We start from the raw sequence: 18250 nt of genomic DNA on the forward strand, positions 1-18250 counted from the left end.
GTTGTCTTAATCAAACCCCAATCTAGTGTGGACTGGATTTGTTTTGTTGGTATTGTTGTTGATATATATTTTTATTTGATTTATTTAACTAGGCAAGTCAGTTAAGAACAAATTCTTATTTTCAACGATGGCCTAGGAACAATGGGTTAACTGCCTTGTTCAGGGGCAGAACGACAGATTTGTACCTTGTCAGCTCGGGGATTTGATCTTGCAACCTTTCGGTTACTAGTCCAACGCTGTAACCACTAGGCTACGCTGCCGCCACATCAAAGTGTGTTGTCTTTGTGTGTGTGCGCACAAGCCTAGGATGAGGTAGCATAAGATGTGGTTATTACGCTGCGTTTCTGCACTATTTCAGTGCTTTCATCAACTGTGGCAATGGGATTGAATTAAAAGGAGCGCATGCCCCAGAGATAGCTACGTAGACAGAAAAGGGAGATACATAGATTATTGTTTTCTGGTGTTACTTTTGTTTGCTAGCTAGCTAGCTCTTCTTCTGCTCCACAGCCCCTAGACCAAATGACAGACAGTAGGGGATGTGTTTCAGATTTTACCTTGTTGACCTTTGGGGTCGGCATGTGGCGTCTCGTTTGACCCCTGAACACGACCCTCAGCGACCTCTGCCTGGGGTCTATATTGCGGGGGATTTATCCGATTGTTGACATGCCGACCACACCCGTCCCACTATGCGAAGAGCGAGGGTGACAGGAAGAAGGGGTAGCTTTGTCTATGGGGCGTCGTTAGGGAAAAATGAAAGCTTGTGGTAGGCCTACACACTTCAGAAATAGAGCAACCATCCTGAAATAAACACACCTCCAAAGTGAAAATACACACAGGGCAGTTAACCAAAGGTGGTAGCTTTTCTGTTAGACTAACTGCTCTAGGTGGGTCGATAATGATTGCTGGGGTCTGGCTCCACTATTGGTTTGATGAATTGAAAGGAATTGAAAGCGGAGATAAATAGGATGCAACCCAAAGGCACTATTAATGTGCTCTGTCAGGACCTGTCTCTAACTCTCTTTTCCTTTCTCTCTTTCTGCCTTTCACTCCCCCAACTCCCTCGCTCTACCCCCGCTCCTTCTCACTACCCCCTCTCCTTCTCTCTACCCCTATTTCTCTCTACCCCCTCTCCTTCTCTCTACCCCTCCTTCTCTTTACCCCCTGGCCTTCATCTCTGTCTGCTCTCTAATTGAGAGTGAAAGTGAAATAAGAGAGGTGGATCAGCCAGGGAGATGAGAAATCAATTAGGCACTACAAGGGCAAAGGTGACATCATTACACATTCAGTCCCTCTGCAATAATAGACAATAGCTGGTTGTGTGATCAATAGCAATCAAGAAGCTGTGTGTGTGTGTGTGTGTGTGTGTGTGTGTGTGTGTGTGTGTGTGTGTGTGTGTGTGTGTGTGTGTGTGTGTGTGTGTGTGTGTGTGTGTGTGTGTGTGTGTGTGTGTGTGTGTGTGTGTGTGAGAGATAGAGAGAGAGAGATTATGAGGATGAATTTTCATTCTCCTCACCCCCATTGTATTATTTTCTTCCTTCAAAGACTTCTGAATACAAGGTTCTAGATCAAGAAGTGACCTCCAAATCTCCAGATATGTGCCCCAGTTTAAGGTGTACATGACTGGGTAGGATAGAGAGGGAGGGTGGGCTCCTCTATATGCACCACTGAGCATGTAGAAAGCCAAAGAACCCTAAATCCTTGTAAAAAATATATAATCTTCAAATGATGTAAGTGTTAGATTGGTTGAGTTGTCAAAGTGGTGGTCTGTATTTTATTCACTCTAAAGAGAGTGTGTGTGTGTGTGTGTGTGTCCATAGTGTTTGTGAGCACAGGGTGCTCTGGTGGGCCTCTAAGCATTCCACACATGCACGGTGTCAATGGTGACAGCTTGGTGGACACACACCGCTTGCAGACACACTCACAAGAAGACAGGATAGCAAGTGCACACTAAACACAGGCATACACACACGCATGTGCACACACAAAGAAACACAACATGAACATATTCTGGATGTCCTAACATACTCTTCCATCTCTCTGCAGTGCCCCCTCAGATTGTGGTTCGGCCCCGGGACCAGATCACAGCCCAGGGTCGCACTGTAAACTTCCTCTGTGGAACCAAGGGCAACCCTCCACCTGCCGTGTTCTGGCAGAAAGAAGGCAGCCAGGTAAGACACCCACCATAGAATACTGTATCAGGTCAACACAGTTGCTCTGTATACACCAATATGACCACTTCACTGTGGAACTGATGTTCCTTCAGTGTGGTTCTGGCACAAAATGGCTGCCATGCCAATGGCAGGCCATTGGTCGAAAATGGGTCATTGATGAAAGAGGTCAAAGGAGGCTGACATGAATTGTGCAGAGCATCAGACGGTCTACAGTTAGTCAACTAACAGTCCAATACAACATTGGTGACCCATTAAAGAATTGGAGTTTACACTACCATTCAAAAGTTTGGGGTCACTTAGAAATGTCCTTGTTTTTTTTAAAGAAAATCAATTGTTTTGTACATTAAAATAACATCAAATTGATCAGAAATACAGTGTAGACATTGTTAATGTTGTAAATAGTACCCGCAAAACACCAGTCTCAACGTCAACAGTGAAGAGACGACTCCAGGATACGGGCCTTCTAGGCAGAGTTGCAAAGAAAAAGTAAAAAAAGAAAGATTAAGATGGGCAAAAGAACACAGACACTGGACAGAGGAACTCTGCCTAGAAGGCCAGTATCCCATAGTCGCTTCCTCACTGTTCACTGACATTGAGACTGGTGTTTTGCTGGTACTATTTAATGAAGCTGCCAGTTGAGGACTTGTAAGGCGTCTGTTTCTCAAATTAGACACTCTAATGTACTTGTCCTCTTGCTCAGTTGTGCACCGGGGCCTCCACTCCTCTTTCTATTCTGGTTAGGGCCAGTTTGCGCTGTTCTGTGAAGGGAGTAGTACACGGCATTGCACCAGATCTTCAGTTTCTTGGCAATTTCACACATGGAATAGCCATAATTTCTCAGAACAATAATAGACTTACGAGTTTCAGAACAAAATGCTTTGTCTCTGGCCATTTTGAGCCTGTAATCGAACCCACAAATGCTGATGCTCCAGATACTCAACTAGTCTAAAGAAGGTCAGTTTTATTGCTTCTTTAATCAGAACAACAGTTTTCAGCTGTGCTAAAATAATTGCAAAAGGGTTTTCTAATGATCAATTAGCTCTTTAAAATTATTAACTTGGATTAGCTAACACAACGTGCCATTGGAACATAGGAGTGATGGTTGCTGATAATGGGCCTCTGTACACCTATGTAGATATTCCATGAAAAATCAGCCCATTTCCAGCTACAATAGTCATTTACAACATTAACAATGTCTACACTGTATTTTATGTTATTTTAATGGAAAAAATTGCTTTTCTTTCAAAAACAAGGAAATGTCTAAGTGACCCCAAACTTTTGAACGGTAGTGTATATTATAAGCTCATAGAAAGGGTAACAAATGTGTTATCCTTTCTATGAGCTTATAATGTGAACTCCAGCGCGAAAAGTACTGTTTACTTGACCATGTCAACACGATGTAACAGCAGTTTAGAGCATTTAAAAAATAAAAATAAATCTTCCTCTCCCCCAGTCCACATAAACTGTTTTGCTTTGTTTCCCATGGGCTTCACCCGAGTACTCCCTAGTGGCTGGAATACAACTGTAATAAGCCCGTTACAACACCAGTATCACCAGCAGTACATTTACCGTTAATTCCCATAACTTCTAATCTACATTAGTTTGGTTACGGTATTTTCTGTTAATAATAATGATATATTGAATGCATTACAGTCTTACCGTTGTCAATGTAGAAGTGGACACATTGTTTGTAGAGCGCACAACCTAGGCTACACATGTTTATTTCCTTCCATTTACAAGTTGTCAATTTATTCATTGTCTTTTGTTTGGAGCGCTCCTGTCAATCTTGAGTAAGGACACACACTTAATTACGCATAGAACTAGGCCTAGGCTACCTGGCCTGCTCGGAAATGAAGGCTTATAAATACTATTTCTGATTGTCTTAACTTATCGTCACTGTGGAGATTCTCAAACTCACTTTTCTTTGACTCAAACAGTAAGTAAACCGTATTTTTTCACATCCATTGAGATTGTCAATAGATCCTCAACGTAGCCTATTTGAAAAATCTTTCCAGCTCGATAACCACTCAGCATGAAACGGAAGAAAATGTCATGCTCTGGTCCGGTGGAAACATCATAAAATAGGCCTACCTGATTACGTCTTATCCCTTGCACAAAAAGCCTACAGCTGTGTCTGTCTGTCTGGAGCTCATTGGCACAGGAAACTCTGAGGGCCCAGAATATTTGATACAATGCTGCAAATTTGTTAGCACCAGCTTCTGGCTGACCAAGTTAATGGTTGATACAATGTTTCAAGTTACTTGCAGACAGGCCATGCGTAGCCAATGTGGTTTATCGGATTTTTATTTTTATCCAGATATTTTCTACCTGCGGGCTGCAATGTTTTTATTTATTGGCTTTATGTAGGCTATTTTTACACATTGGCAATGGCAATAAAAGTTACTTTTAGATTTGTATAATTTTCATCTAGAACCCCTTTGCCAACAACCAATAAAATTATTAGGCACCATTTATTAGGCACCATTTTAAAGAGTATTAGGCACCATTTTAAAGATAAAATTCTCGTTAATCCAGCCACAGTGTCTGATTTCAAAAATGCTTTACAGTGAAAGCTCCACAAACGATTATGTTAGGTCAAATCAAATTTTATGTGTCACATACACATGGTTAGCAGATGTTAATGCGAGTGTAGCGAAATGCTTGTGCTTCTAGTTCCGACAATGCAGTAATAACCAACGAGTAAACTAACTTAACAATTCCACAAGTACTACCTTATACACACAAGTGTAAAGGGATAAAGAATATGTACATAAAGATATATGAATGAGTGATGGTACAGAACGGCATAGGCAAGATGCAGTAGATGGTATTGAGTACAGTATATACATATGAGATGAGTAATGTAGGATATGTAAACATTATATTAAGTGGCATTGTTTAAAGTGGCTAGTGATACATGTATTACATAAAGATGGCAAGATGCAGTAGATGATATAGAGTACAGTATATACATATGAGATGAGTAATGTAGGGTATGTAAACATTATATTAAGTGGCATTGTTTAAAGTGGCTAGTGATACATTTTTTACATCAATTCTCATTATTAAAGTGAGCTGGAGTTGAGTCAGTATGTTGGCAGCAGCCACTCAATGTCAGTGGTGGCTGTTTAACAGTCTGATGGCCTTGAGATAGAAGCTGTTTTTCAGTCTCTCGGTCCCTGCTTTGATGCACCTGTACTGACCTCGCCTTCTGGATGATAGCAGGGTGAACAGGCAGTGGCTCGGATGGTTGTTGTCCTTGATGATCTTTATGGCCTTCCTGTGACATCGGGTGGTGTAGGTGTCCCGGAGGGCAGGTAGTTTGCCCCCGGTGATGCGTTGTACAGATCTCACTACCCCCTGGAGAGTCTTACGGTTGTTGGCGGAGCAGTTGCCGTACCAGGCGGTGATACAACCCGACAGGGTGCTCTCGATTGTGCATCTGTAGAAGTTTGTGAGTGCTTTTGGTGACAAGCCAAATTTCTTCAGCCTCCTGAGGTTGAAGAGGCGCTGCTGCGCCTTCTTCACAACGCTGTCTGTGTGGGTGGACCATTTCAGTTTGTCCGTAATGTGTACGCCAAGGAACTTAAAACTTACTACCCTCTCCACTACTGTCCCGTCGATGTGGATAGGGGGGTGCTCCCTCTGCTGTTTCCTGAAGTCCACAATCATCTCCTTTGTTTTGTTGACGTTGAGTATGAGGTTATTTTCCTGGCACATTTGTAGCCTGCTGGAGGTCATTTTGCAGGGCGCTGGCAGTGCACCTCCTTGCACAAAGGCGGAGGTAGCGGTCCTGCTGCTGGGTTGTTGCCCTCCTACGGCCTCCTCCACGTCTCCTGATTAACAGTCTGATGGCCTTGAGATAGAAGCTGTTTTTCAGTCTCTCGGTCCCTGCTTTGATGCACCTGTACTGACCTCGCCTTCTGGAACCAAAAAAAATAAAAATAATGAACAGGACCAAGACTTTAAGGCTGCAAGTACAAAAAAAAAAAAGACTTTGTGACATAATTTAAATACAAGCCATACTGCCCCGTGTTAGAGATCGCTGTGGCAGAGAGGCGGAAGCCGGCAGCCTTCACAGAGGCAAATACCTGTTCTGAAAAGTTAAAAGTTAAAAAGTTAAAAACAAAAATACAGTGACAATGTAGCAAATAACTCACGCAAAAACAAACAGAAGAAAACGTAATTCTACTGGTAGTGCCTCCATGCTCTGGACACTACGCTGACAGACACAGCAACCCTTTTTGCCACAGCTCGCATTGATGTGCCATCCTGGATTAACTGCACTACCTGACCCATTTGTGTGGGTTGTAGACTCCGTCTCATGCTACCACTAGAGTGAGAGCACCGCCAGCATTCAAAAGTGACCAAAACATCAGCCAGGAAGCATAGGAACTGAGAAGTGGTCTGTGGTCACCACCTGCAGAATCACTCCTTTTTTGGGGGTGTCTTGCTAATTTCCTATAATTTCCACCTTTTGTCTATTCCATTTGCACAACAGCATGTGAAATTTATTGTCAATCAGTGTTGCTTCCTAAGTGGACAGTTTGATTTCACAGAAGTGTGATTGACTTGGAGTTACATTGTGTTGTTTAAGTGTTCCCTTTATTTTTTTGAGCAGTGTATTAGCATCTGGGACTGAGTAGGAGGCAGTTCACTCTGGGCATGCTATTCATCCAAAAGTGAAAATGCTGCCCCCTATCCCAAACAAGTTAACATCATGACATTGACTTTGAGATAGGAAGACCTTTTTATAAATAAAATGAAACCGTTCCATGAAAATGTGCATATGAAAATCATAACTGTCATGCAGATCAGTAGAAATGGTACGATAACTTGGCACTCCAAATGGAAAAGGATGCCGACCACTGGTGTAGCCTATTACTGGGAACTTCCTGAGTTAAAGGCAGAATCTGCAAAGGCCAGCAGCAGCGGGCAGCAGGAGGAGGAGGATCGGAAACCGTTTTTTTCCTTCTGGTTAGGCTATATTGATCTCTGGCTCCCTCTTTAGTAATTTGTCCTCACACGCACATGCGCTCAAGTGCACACACACTTTTTGAGGCAGTGGGAGGTGAACCCTGGTGTTAGTCTATGGTGTAAATGTGCAATATACTTATCATTTTAGAGCAGATCTCACAAGGAGTATATAGGCTCCTTAAGCAAGATAGAAAATAAGTGTGTGTATGTGTCTGCGTGCGTGTCACTGTGAGAATCCAGAGAACTCTGTGAAGCATCATAGTCTGCGGCAACATGCTGAAAGGCTTGATGGGAGTGTGTGCGTGGGAGCCTGTAGCACCACTCTCAGGGACAGAAGGAGGGTGGGGGGGGGGGGGGGGTTGATGGAGAGAGAGATATGAAGAGAAGGTGGATAGAGGGAGAGAGTGGTTGGTATAGTGGGTAGAGGGAGAGGTAGAAACAGAAAAGGGAAGATAGGAATGGATAGATGCTAATGTAAAAGAGGGGAGAGGAATGAGAAGTTGATGTAGAGAGCGAAGGATTGTATATGGGAGTAGGAGGTGCAGAGAGAGAGAGAGAGAGAGAGAGAGAGAGAACCCATTTGTAGCCCTGCCATGGCTGTGTTAGATAACACCAAACTGCCTGGCTCTAAATAGCACAACAGAGGGCTTCTCTTTGGTTTAACTAACTATTCCCACTATTCCTTCCTCTATCCCTCTGCGACCTCTCCTCCCTCTTTCCCTCCCTCTACCTCGCCCTCTGTGCCCCTGTGGCCCTCTCTTTTCTCCCTCTTTCCTTCTTTGCCCTTTCCCTCTATTTTTCCCTCCCTCTGTCCCTCTGTGCCTGTCCTCCCTCTCTCTGTCCCTCTGTGCCTGTCCTCCCTCTCTCTGTCCCTCTGTGCCTGTCCTCCCTCTCTCTATCCCTCTGTGCCTGTCCTCCCTCTCTCTATCCCTCTGTGCCCATCTTCTCCCTCTATCCCTCTGTGCCTGTCCTCCCTCCCTCTGTCCCTCTGTGCCTGTCCTCCCTCCCTCTGTCCCTCTGTGCCTGTCCTCCCTCTCTCTATCCCTCTGTGCCCATCTTCTCCCTCTATCCCTCTGTGCCTGTCCTCCCTCTCTCTATCCCTCTGTGCCTGTCCTCCCTCTCTCTATCCCTCTGTGCCTGTCCTCCCTCTCTCTGTCCCTCTGTGCCTGTCCTCCCTCTCTCTGTCCCTCTGTGCCTGTCCTCCCTCTCTCTGTCCCTCTGTGCCTGTCCTCCCTCTCTCTATCTCTCTGTGCCTGTCCTCCCTCTCTCTATCCCTCTGTGCCTGTCCTCCCTCTCTCTGTCCCTCTGTGCCTGTCCTCCCTCTCTCTGTCCCTCTGTGCCTGTCCTCCCTCTCTCTATCCCTCTGTGCCTGTCCTCCCTCTCTCTGTCCCTCTGTGCCTGTCCTCCCTCTCTCTGTCCCTCTGTGCCTGTCCTCCCTCTCTCTGTCCCTCTGTGCCCATTTTCTCCCTCTATCCCTCTGTGCCTGTCCTCCCTCCCTCTGTCCCTCTGTGCCTGTCCTCCCTCTCTCTGTCCCTCTGTGCCTGTGTCCTCCCTCTCTCTATCCCTCTGTGCCTGTGTCCTCCCTCTCTCTATCCCTCTGTGCCTGTCCTCCCTCTCTCTATCCCTCTGTGCCTGTGTCCTCCCTCTCTCTATCCCTCTGTGCCTGTCCTCCCTCTCTCTGTCCCTCTGTGCCTGTCCTCCCTCTCTCTATCCCTCTGTGCCTGTCCTCCCTCCCTCTGTCCCTCTGTGCCTGTCCTCCCTCCCTCTGTCCCTCTGTGCCTGTCCTCCCTCTCTCTATCCCTCTGTGCCTGTCCTCCCTCCATCTGTCCCTCTGTGCCTGTTCTCCCTCTCTCTGTCCCTCTGTGCCTGTCCTCCCTCTCTCTGTCCCTCTGTGCTTGTCCTCCCTCTCTCTATCCCTCTGTGCCTGTCCTCCCTCCCTCTGTCCCTCTGTGCCTGTCCTCCCTCTCTCTATCCCTCTGTGCCTGTCCTCCCTCTCTCTGTCCCTCTGTGCCTGTCCTCCCTCTCTCTGTCCCTCTGTGCCTGTCCTCCCTCTCTCTGTCCCTCTGTGCCTGTCCTCCCTCTCTCTATCTCTCTGTGCCTGTCCTCCCTCTCTCTATCCCTCTGTGCCTGTCCTCCCTCTCTCTGTCCCTCTGTGCCTGTCCTCCCTCTCTCTGTCCCTCTGTGCCTGTCCTCCCTCTCTCTATCCCTCTGTGCCTGTCCTCCCTCTCTCTGTCCCTCTGTGCCTGTCCTCCCTCTCTCTGTCCCTCTGTGCCTGTCCTCCCTCTCTCTGTCCCTCTGTGCCCATTTTCTCCCTCTATCCCTCTGTGCCTGTCCTCCCTCCCTCTGTCCCTCTGTGCCTGTCCTCCCTCTCTCTGTCCCTCTGTGCCTGTGTCCTCCCTCTCTCTATCCCTCTGTGCCTGTGTCCTCCCTCTCTCTATCCCTCTGTGCCTGTCCTCCCTCTCTCTATCCCTCTGTGCCTGTGTCCTCCCTCTCTCTATCCCTCTGTGCCTGTCCTCCCTCTCTCTGTCCCTCTGTGCCTGTCCTCCCTCTCTCTATCCCTCTGTGCCTGTCCTCCCTCCCTCTGTCCCTCTGTGCCTGTCCTCCCTCCCTCTGTCCCTCTGTGCCTGTCCTCCCTCTCTCTATCCCTCTGTGCCTGTCCTCCCTCCATCTGTCCCTCTGTGCCTGTTCTCCCTCTCTCTGTCCCTCTGTGCCTGTCCTCCCTCTCTCTGTCCCTCTGTGCCTGTCCTCCCTCTCTCTATCCCTCTGTGCCTGTCCTCCCTCCCTCTGTCCCTCTGTGCCTGTCCTCCCTCTCTCTGTCCCTCTGTGCCTGTCCACCCTCTCTCTGTCCCTCTGTGCCTGTCCTCTGTCCCTCTGTGCCTGTCCTCCCTCCCTCTGTCCCTCTGTGCCTGTCCTCCCTCTCTCTGTCCCTCTGTGCCTGTCCTCCCTCTCTCTATCCCTCTGTGCCTGTCCTCCCTCCCTCTGTCCCTCTGTGCCTGTCCTCCCTCTCTCTGTCCCTCTGTGCCTGTCCTCCCTCTCTCTGTCCCTCTGTGCCTGTCCTCCCTCTCTCTGTCCCTCTGTGCCTGTCCTCCCTCTCTCTGTCCCTCTGTGCCTGTCCTCCCTCCCTCTGTCCCTCTGTGCCTGTACTCCCTCTCTCTGTCCCTCTGTGCCTGCCCTCCCTCTCTCTGTCCCTCTGTGCCTGTCCTCCCTCCCTCTGTCCCTCTGTGCCTGTCCTCCCTCCCTCTGTCCCTCTGTGCCTGTCCTCCCTCTCTCTGTCCCTCTGTGCCTGTCCTCCCTCTCTCTATCCCTCTGTGCCTGTCCTCCCTCTCTCTGTCCCTCTGTGCCTGTACTCCCTCTCTCTGTCCCTCTGTGCCTGTCCTCCCTCTCTCTGTCCCTCTGTGCCTGTCCTCCCTCCCTCTGTCCCTCTGTGCCTGTCCTCCCTCTCTGTCCCTCTGTGCCTGTCCTCCCTCCCTCTGTCCCTCTGTGCCTGTCCTCCCTCCCTCTGTCCCTCTGTGCCTGTCCTCCCTCTCTCTATCCCTCTGTGCCTGTCCTCCCTCCCTCTGTCCCTCTGTGCCTGTCCTCCCTCTCTCTATCCCTCTGTGCCTGTCCTCCCTCCCTCTGTCCCTCTGTGCCTGTCCTCCCTCTCTCTGTCCCTCTGTGCCTGTCCTCCCTCTCTCTATCCCTCTGTGCCTGTCCTCCCTCCCTCTGTCCCTCTGTGCCTGTCCTCCCTCTCTCTGTCCCTCTGTGCCTGTCCACCCTCTCTCTGTCCCTCTGTGCCTGTCCTCTGTCCCTCTGTGCCTGTCCTCCCTCCCTCTGTCCCTCTGTGCCTGTCCTCCCTCTCTCTGTCCCTCTGTGCCTGTCCTCCCTCTCTCTGTCCCTCTGTGCCTGTCCTCCCTCCCTCTGTCCCTCTGTGCCTGTCCTCCCTCTCTCTGTCCCTCTGTGCCTGTCCTCCCTCCCTCTGTCCCTCTGTGCCTGTCCTCCCTCCCTCTGTCCCTCTGTGCCTGTCCTCCCTCCCTCTGTCCCTCTGTGCCTGTCCTCCCTCTCTCTGTCCCTCTGTGCCTGTCCTCCCTCTCTCTGTCCCTCTGTGCCTGTCCTCCCTCCCTCTGTCCCTCTGTGCCTGTCCTCCCTCCCTCTGTCCCTCTGTGCCTGTCCTCCCTCCCTCTGTCCCTCTGTGCCTGTCCTCCCTCCCTCTGTCCCTCTGTGCCTGTCCTCCCTCTCTCTATCCCTAAGCGCGACTGTGGCCCTCTCCCTTTTTCACCCTTTCTCTGCCTCTCACGCACACACGATTATCCCTTCATCTTTTACCTCTAGCCAGGGGCTGTCCGCCAACCAGCTTTAAGCCTCTTAGAGGACAGAGTCAAAGAGCACCGCACCCCTGCAACCCCCCAAAATATACACATACACATTAGAGGCGACGAAAACCACACACACATACATACACTGCATGCATTTAGCAAACAGCCATGCATGCACACACAGACATTCTCTCTCTCTCTCTTTCATGTGGCCTTTCAGAAGACTGAATTATCTTAAGTGCATCCACTGCTTAACACTTTCAAAATTCCACTCGCAAAATACTATTCAGTTTTACACAGCCAATTTCTATCAGGGTGGTTAATTGAGAACCAAATCACGTTCATAATAATGTGGTGTTATGATATGCTTTACCTGTTGTGTGACAACAGTTGATGTGAAGTTTTGTCCCCCTGTGCTGACTGGTTTCAGCCTACTTGTTATGTGACCGTGTGTTGTGTCATTTCCTGCCTCCCCAGATCCTGCTGTTCCCCATCCAGGAAACTGCCCAGTCAGGCCGGTTCTCTGTGTCTCTGAGCGGGGAGCTGACCATCACAGACGTCCACAGTGAGGACTCGGGATACTACATCTGTCAGGCTATCTCTGTAGCTGGGAGCATTCTCACCAAGGCCCTGCTGGAGGTCGAGAGTGGTGAGTGTCTGTGGGAGGAACACAAACTCTAGAGGGCTTCACGGATCCACATATACCCGGGACCCGATCTGGGACCCAAGCGGGTTCGAATCCACATATACCCGTGGGGTGGCAGGTAGCCTAGTGGTTAAAGCATTGGGCCAATAACCAAAAGGTTGCTGGATTGAATCCCTGAGCTGACAAGGTAAAAATCTGTCGTTCTGCCCCTGAACAAGGCAGTTAACCCACTGTTCCTAGGCTGTCATTGTAAATAAGAATATGTTCTTAACTGACTTGCCTAGTTAAATAAAGGTTAAATAAAAATCCAGAAGCCTAAATAATGTCACGGGTCTCAGTCGGATCTGATATGATTGTCTCAGGGTATGTGTAATTTTAACTGACTTGTCCGGAATGACATGTACAGATCCGAACGCGATTGCTGCAGTAGAGACAGAGAGAGACATTTTATAATTTATGCAGCTGCTCTTTCTTTTCAAGAGAGAAGAGCGTGGCGTGTGTAGCTTGTTGTTGGCCAATCATAGAGTTCCTTCTGAAAGTATTCTGAATCCTTGACTTTTCCACATTTTGTTATAGCCATATTCTAGCCCTAACCCTAACCCTAACCCCATAATGACAAAGCAAAAACAGGTTTTTAGAATTTTTTGCTAATTTAAAACTGATATTTCACATGTACACAAGTATTCAGACCCTTTACTCAGTACTTTGTTGAAGCACCTTTGGCAGTGATTACATCATTGTGTCTTTTTGGGTATGACGCTACAAGTTTTGCACACCTGTATTTGGGAAGTTTCTCCCATTCTCCTCTGCAGATCCTCTCAAGCTCTGTCAGGTTGGATGGGGAGAATTGCTGCACAGCTATTTTCAGGTTTCTCCAGAGATGTTCGATTGGGTTCAAGTCCGGGCTCTGGCTGGGCCACTCAAGGACAATCAGAGACTTGTCCCGAAGCCACTCCTGCATTGTCTTGGCTGTGTGCTTAGGGTCATTGTCCTGTTGGAAGGGGAAACTTCACCCCAGTCTGAAGTCCCGAGCGCTCTGAGACAGGTTTTGGTGGAGTGCTGCAGAGATGGATGTCCTTCTGGAAGGTTCTGGAAGGTTCTGTCAGAGTGACCATCAGGTTCTTAGTCACCTCCCTGACCAAGGCCCTTAGTCCCCGATTGCTCAGTTTGGCTGAGCAGCCAGATCTAGTAAGAGTCTTGGTGGTTCCAAACTTATTCCATTTAAGAATGATGGAGGCCACTGTGTTCCTGGGGACCTTCAATGCTGCAGAATTGTTTTGCTCTGACATGCACTGTCAACTGTGGGACCTATATAGACACGTGTGTGCCTTTCCAAATCATGTCCAATCAATTGAATTTACCACAGGTGGACTCCAATCAAGATGTAGAAACATCTCAAGGATGATCAAAGGAAACAGGATACACCTGAGCTCAATTTCTAGTCTCATAGCAATACTTATGCAATAAAAGGCTAATTAATTACTTAAAAATCATACAATGTGATTTTCTGGATTTTTGTTTTAGATTCCGTCTTTCACAGTTGAAGTGTACCTATGATAAAAATTACAAATTACATGCTTTGTAAGTAGGAAAACCTGCAAAATCGTCAGTGTATCAAATACTTGTTCTCCCCACTGTATATGAATATTTTTGGACCAAAAATAGATCTTTTTGGTCTAAACTCCCCTCGCCGTGTTTGGAGGAAGAAGAAGGATGAGTACAACCCCAAGAACACCATCCCAACCATGAAGCATGGAGGTGGAAACATCATTCTTTGGGGATGCTTTTCTGCAAAGGGGACAGGACGACTGCACCGTATTGAGGGGAGGATGGATGGGGCCATGTATCGCGAGATCTTGGCCAACAACCTCCTTTCCTCAGTAAGAGCATTGAAGATGGGCCGTGGCTGGGTCTTCCAGCATGACAACGACCCGAAACACACAGCCAGGGCAACTAAGGAGTGGCTCCGTAAGAAGCATCTCAAGGTCCTGGAGTGGCCTAGCCAGTCTCCAGACCTGAACCCAATAGAAAATCTTTGGAGGGAGCTGAAAGTCCATATTGCCCAGCGACAGCCCCGAAACCTGAAGGATCTGGAGAAGGTCTGTATGGAGGAGTGGGCCAAAATCCCTGCTGCAGTGTGTGCAAACCTGGTCAAGAACTACAGGAAACGTATGATCTCTGTAATTGCAAACAAAGGTTTCTGTACCAAATATTAAGTTCTGCTTTTCTGATGTATCAAATACTTATGTTATGTAATAAAATGCAAAAGAATTACTTAAAAATCATACAATGTGATTTTCTGGATTTTAGTTTTAGATTCCGTCTCTCACAGTTGAAGTGTACCTATGATAAAAATTACAGACCTCTACATGCTTTGTAAGTAGGAAAACCTGCAAAATTGGCAGTGTATCAAATACTTGTTCTCCCCACTGTATACGAATATTTTTTTGTTAAAGTTTTTAAGAGTATAAATTACCAACCCTAGTCAGAATTGCCAAAAATCTAGCATTTTTTTAATGCAAATATCCCAAGAAATCACCAGGAAATCCTGTAGGGATGATATACATTGATATACACTGCTCAAAAAATAAAGGGAACACTTAAACAACACAATGTAACTCCAAGTCAATCACACTTCTGTGAAATCAAACTGTCCACTTAGGATGCAACACTGATTGACAATAAATTTCACATGCTGTTGTGCAAATGGAATAGACAACAGTTGGAAATTATAGGCAATTAGCAAGACACCCCCAATAAAGGAGTGGTTCTGCAGGTGGTGACCACAGACCACTTCTCAGTTCCTATGCTTCCTGGCTGATGTTTTGGTCACTTTTGAATGCTGGCGGTGCTTTCACTCTAGTGGTAGCATGAGACGGAGTCTACAACCCACACAAGTGGCTCAGGTAGTGCAGCTCATCCAGGATGGCACATCAATGCGAGCTGTGGCAAGAAGGTTTGCTGTGTCTGTCAGCGTAGTGTCCAGAGCATGGAGGCGCTACCAGGAGACAGGCCAGTACATCAGGAGACATGGAGGAGGCCGTAGGAGGGCAACAACCCAGCAGCAGGACCGCTACCTCCGCCTTTGTGCAAGAAGGAGCAGGAGGAGCACTGCCAGAGCCCTGCAAAATGACCTCCAGCAGACCACAAATGTGCATGTGTCTGCTCAAACGGTCAGAAACAGACTCCATGAGGGTGGTATGAGGGCCCGACGTCCACAGGTGGGGGTTGTGCTTACAGCCCAACACTGTGCAGGACGTTTGGCATTTGCCAGAGAACACCAAGATTGGCAAATTCGCCACTGGCGCCACAGATGAAAGCAGGTTCACAGATGAAAGCAGGTTCACACTGAGCACATGTGACAGACGTGACAGTCTGGAGACACCGTGGAGAACGTTCTGCTGCCTGCAACATCCTCCAGCATGACCGGTTTGGCGGTGGGGCAGTCATGGTGTGGGGTGGCATTTCTTTGGGGGGCCGCACAGCCCTCCATGGGCTCGCCAGAGGTAGCCTGGCTGCCATTAGGTACCGAGATGAGATCCTCAGACCCCTTGTGAGACCATATGCTGGTGCGGTTGGCCCTGGGTTCCTCCTAATGCAAGACAATGCTAGACCTCATGTGGCTGGAGTGTGTCAGCAGTTCCTGCAAGAGGAAGGCATTGATGCTATGGACTGGCCCGCCCGTTCCCCAGACCTGAATCCAATTGAGCACATCTGGGACATCATGTCTCGCTCCATCCACCAACGCCACGTTGCACCACAGACTGTCCAGGAGTTGGCGGATGCTTTAGTCCAGGTCTGGGAGGAGATCCCTCAGGAGACCATCCGCCACCTCATCAGGAGCATGCCCAGGCGTTGTAGGGAGGTCGTACAGGCACGTGGAGGCCACACACACTACTGAGCCTCATTTTGACTTGTTTTAAGGACATTACATCAAAGTTGGATCAGCCTGTAGTGTGGTTTTCCACTTTAATTTTGAGTGTGACTCCAAATCCAGATATCCATGGGTTGATAAATTTGATTTCTATTGATCATTTTTGTGTGATTTTGTTGTCAGCACATTCAACTATGTAAAGAAAAAAGTATTTAATAAGAATCAGTCATTCATTCAGATCTAGGATGTCTTATTTTAGTGTTCCCTTTATTTTTTGAGCAGTGTATATTGTCTAGCTGTTCATACACAAAAGTCTGGGACAGACACACATGCTAAACACACACACAAATCAGGAAATCATGGCATGTTTTAATCTCTCACCTGCCTGAACATTGTCGTTAAAGAATGGATTCCCACCGTCCCATAAATTCATAGGCCTCCAAAATAGTTGTTTGCACCGTCACAGCCTCTTATTGTGTGTGTTTCAGTTTGTTTGTGTGTATGTGTATGTATGCGTCAGAGGCTGATGGGAGGAGCTATTGGAGGGCTCCTTGTAATGGCTGGAATGGAACCGAGTCAAACGGGGTTTCCACATGTTTGTGTTTGATACCGTTACATTTATTCCATTCCAGCCATTACAATGAGCCCATCCTCCTATAACACCTCCCACCAGCCTCCACTGGTGGGTGTGTGCATGCGTGTGTGTGCTTGTGCATTCCTTTGTGAGTGAGTGTGTGCCAGTTTGTTTGTGTATGAAAGCTAATCTGTAAGGACAGAAACCTAGCGTGAGTTTCTCTGGAGTTAGTGATCCCTAGGGGGTAATCAACTATCACACACACAGCCAGCTTCAATTAACCAATCTCCTAAAGCCAACCCAGATCCTTCCTCGTACAAACCCACATTGATATTCCATTACCATCTAACACTTTGGATGCATCCTAAATGGCACTGTATTTGTTTTATAGTGCACTAAATTTGAGCAGAGCCCTAGGTCAAATGTAGTGCACTATAAAGGGAAAAGGGTGCCATTTGGGAATTAGTCTATTTCCGACTACCTAATTATATTTTTTTATGCTGACATATTTCATGGACTGCTGTTTTAGCCAAAGGACTAGACGCCCAGTAACCCCCCGCCTCCCCCTCACCCTCCATCACTTCCTTCACAATTGTTTAAACCCAAATCAATTAAAGATTCTTCAAAGCCATCAAACATAAAAAATTGTCGCCCCCCTCAGTCCCCCAAATGAACAAACAGCAGGAGGTAACGCGAGACGTAATCAAAAAGGGCAAGTCGGAATGGCGCTATGCAAATTAACCTCGCCGGGAACACATGCTCCCCTCGTCCCGCCGTGCCAAATAAGGAAGGGGATGAACTGTTGTTTAGATGCATTTGTGCTCCTGTCTGCCTCAAAGCACTGTACCTTAGCTAGAATATCGTAGCTTAGCATACAGACAACAACCTAAGTGTACATTATGCTTACAGCTCAATGGTAAATATTTGTTTCACATTTTCAGCCATGGTGTTTGAGTTCATAAACCAACAATTTCACTAGCTATGGCGTCAGCAAAAAATGCATTTCTGGGTCCCGTAGAAAGATATTTGTCTCATGATGATACAATAAGACTGTAGTTTTGATATACATTTTGAGGTACATTTTGTGTTAATGATATGTTTTGGCAACATTGGCTGGTGTACAATCACGCAAAACACACAATTTACAAAACATAAAAAAATGAAATATGACTAAATGTCATTGAGCAGACTTCATGTCAATAGACTACACACTGAAGGGGAGGTACAGTGGTACTTAAGTGACGTTGAAACTGTATGTTGTTCTGTAACATGTCAGCACACACACAGTAATGTTTACATCATGGTGTACACACGGACGTACAGAGTTGGCATAGTCAGACACATATATGTCCATTGGCTTGCCTCTGTTTGCAGGGCAATGGTGGTTTAGTGAGCCTATAGCCAGGGCCTGTGCTTCACTACAGTATGGACAGTCTGTGGAGGGATGGGATTTAGTGCCATCCCTCCATAAAGGGATAGTGCCACACACATAAACACTCAAGCACACTCATGCACACAAACACTCCGCTCCTCCTTCCCATATTTCAGCCTCTATGAAGGTAGATTGACATGTATCCACTTACGCCTGGACCCGTACAAATCAGCTGGGCTAGACAATCTGGACCCTCTCTTTCTAAAACTATCCGCTGCCATTGTTGCAACCCCTATTACCGGCCTGTTCAACCTCTTTCGTATCGTCCAAGATCCCTAAAGATT

The 18250-nt window shown here is 47.4% G+C and overlaps 1 protein-coding gene across 2 annotated transcripts in view; it reads left to right on the forward strand.

The window, feature by feature from the left end:
* Positions 1-18250, forward strand: part of LOC129868045 (roundabout homolog 3-like) — a 293102-nt gene that overhangs the window by 239611 nt on the left and 35241 nt on the right. For both annotated transcript variants that reach the window (XM_055941624.1, XM_055941625.1), the window contains exons 7-8: positions 2044-2168; positions 11918-12089. In XM_055941624.1, the coding sequence (XP_055797599.1) occupies positions 2044-2168; positions 11918-12089 (297 nt within the window). The remainder of the gene's footprint in view (positions 1-2043; positions 2169-11917; positions 12090-18250) is intronic.

This window comes from Salvelinus fontinalis, chromosome 13, assembly GCF_029448725.1.
Source record: "Salvelinus fontinalis isolate EN_2023a chromosome 13, ASM2944872v1, whole genome shotgun sequence".
NCBI classification, from domain to species: Eukaryota; Metazoa; Chordata; class Actinopteri; order Salmoniformes; family Salmonidae; genus Salvelinus; species Salvelinus fontinalis.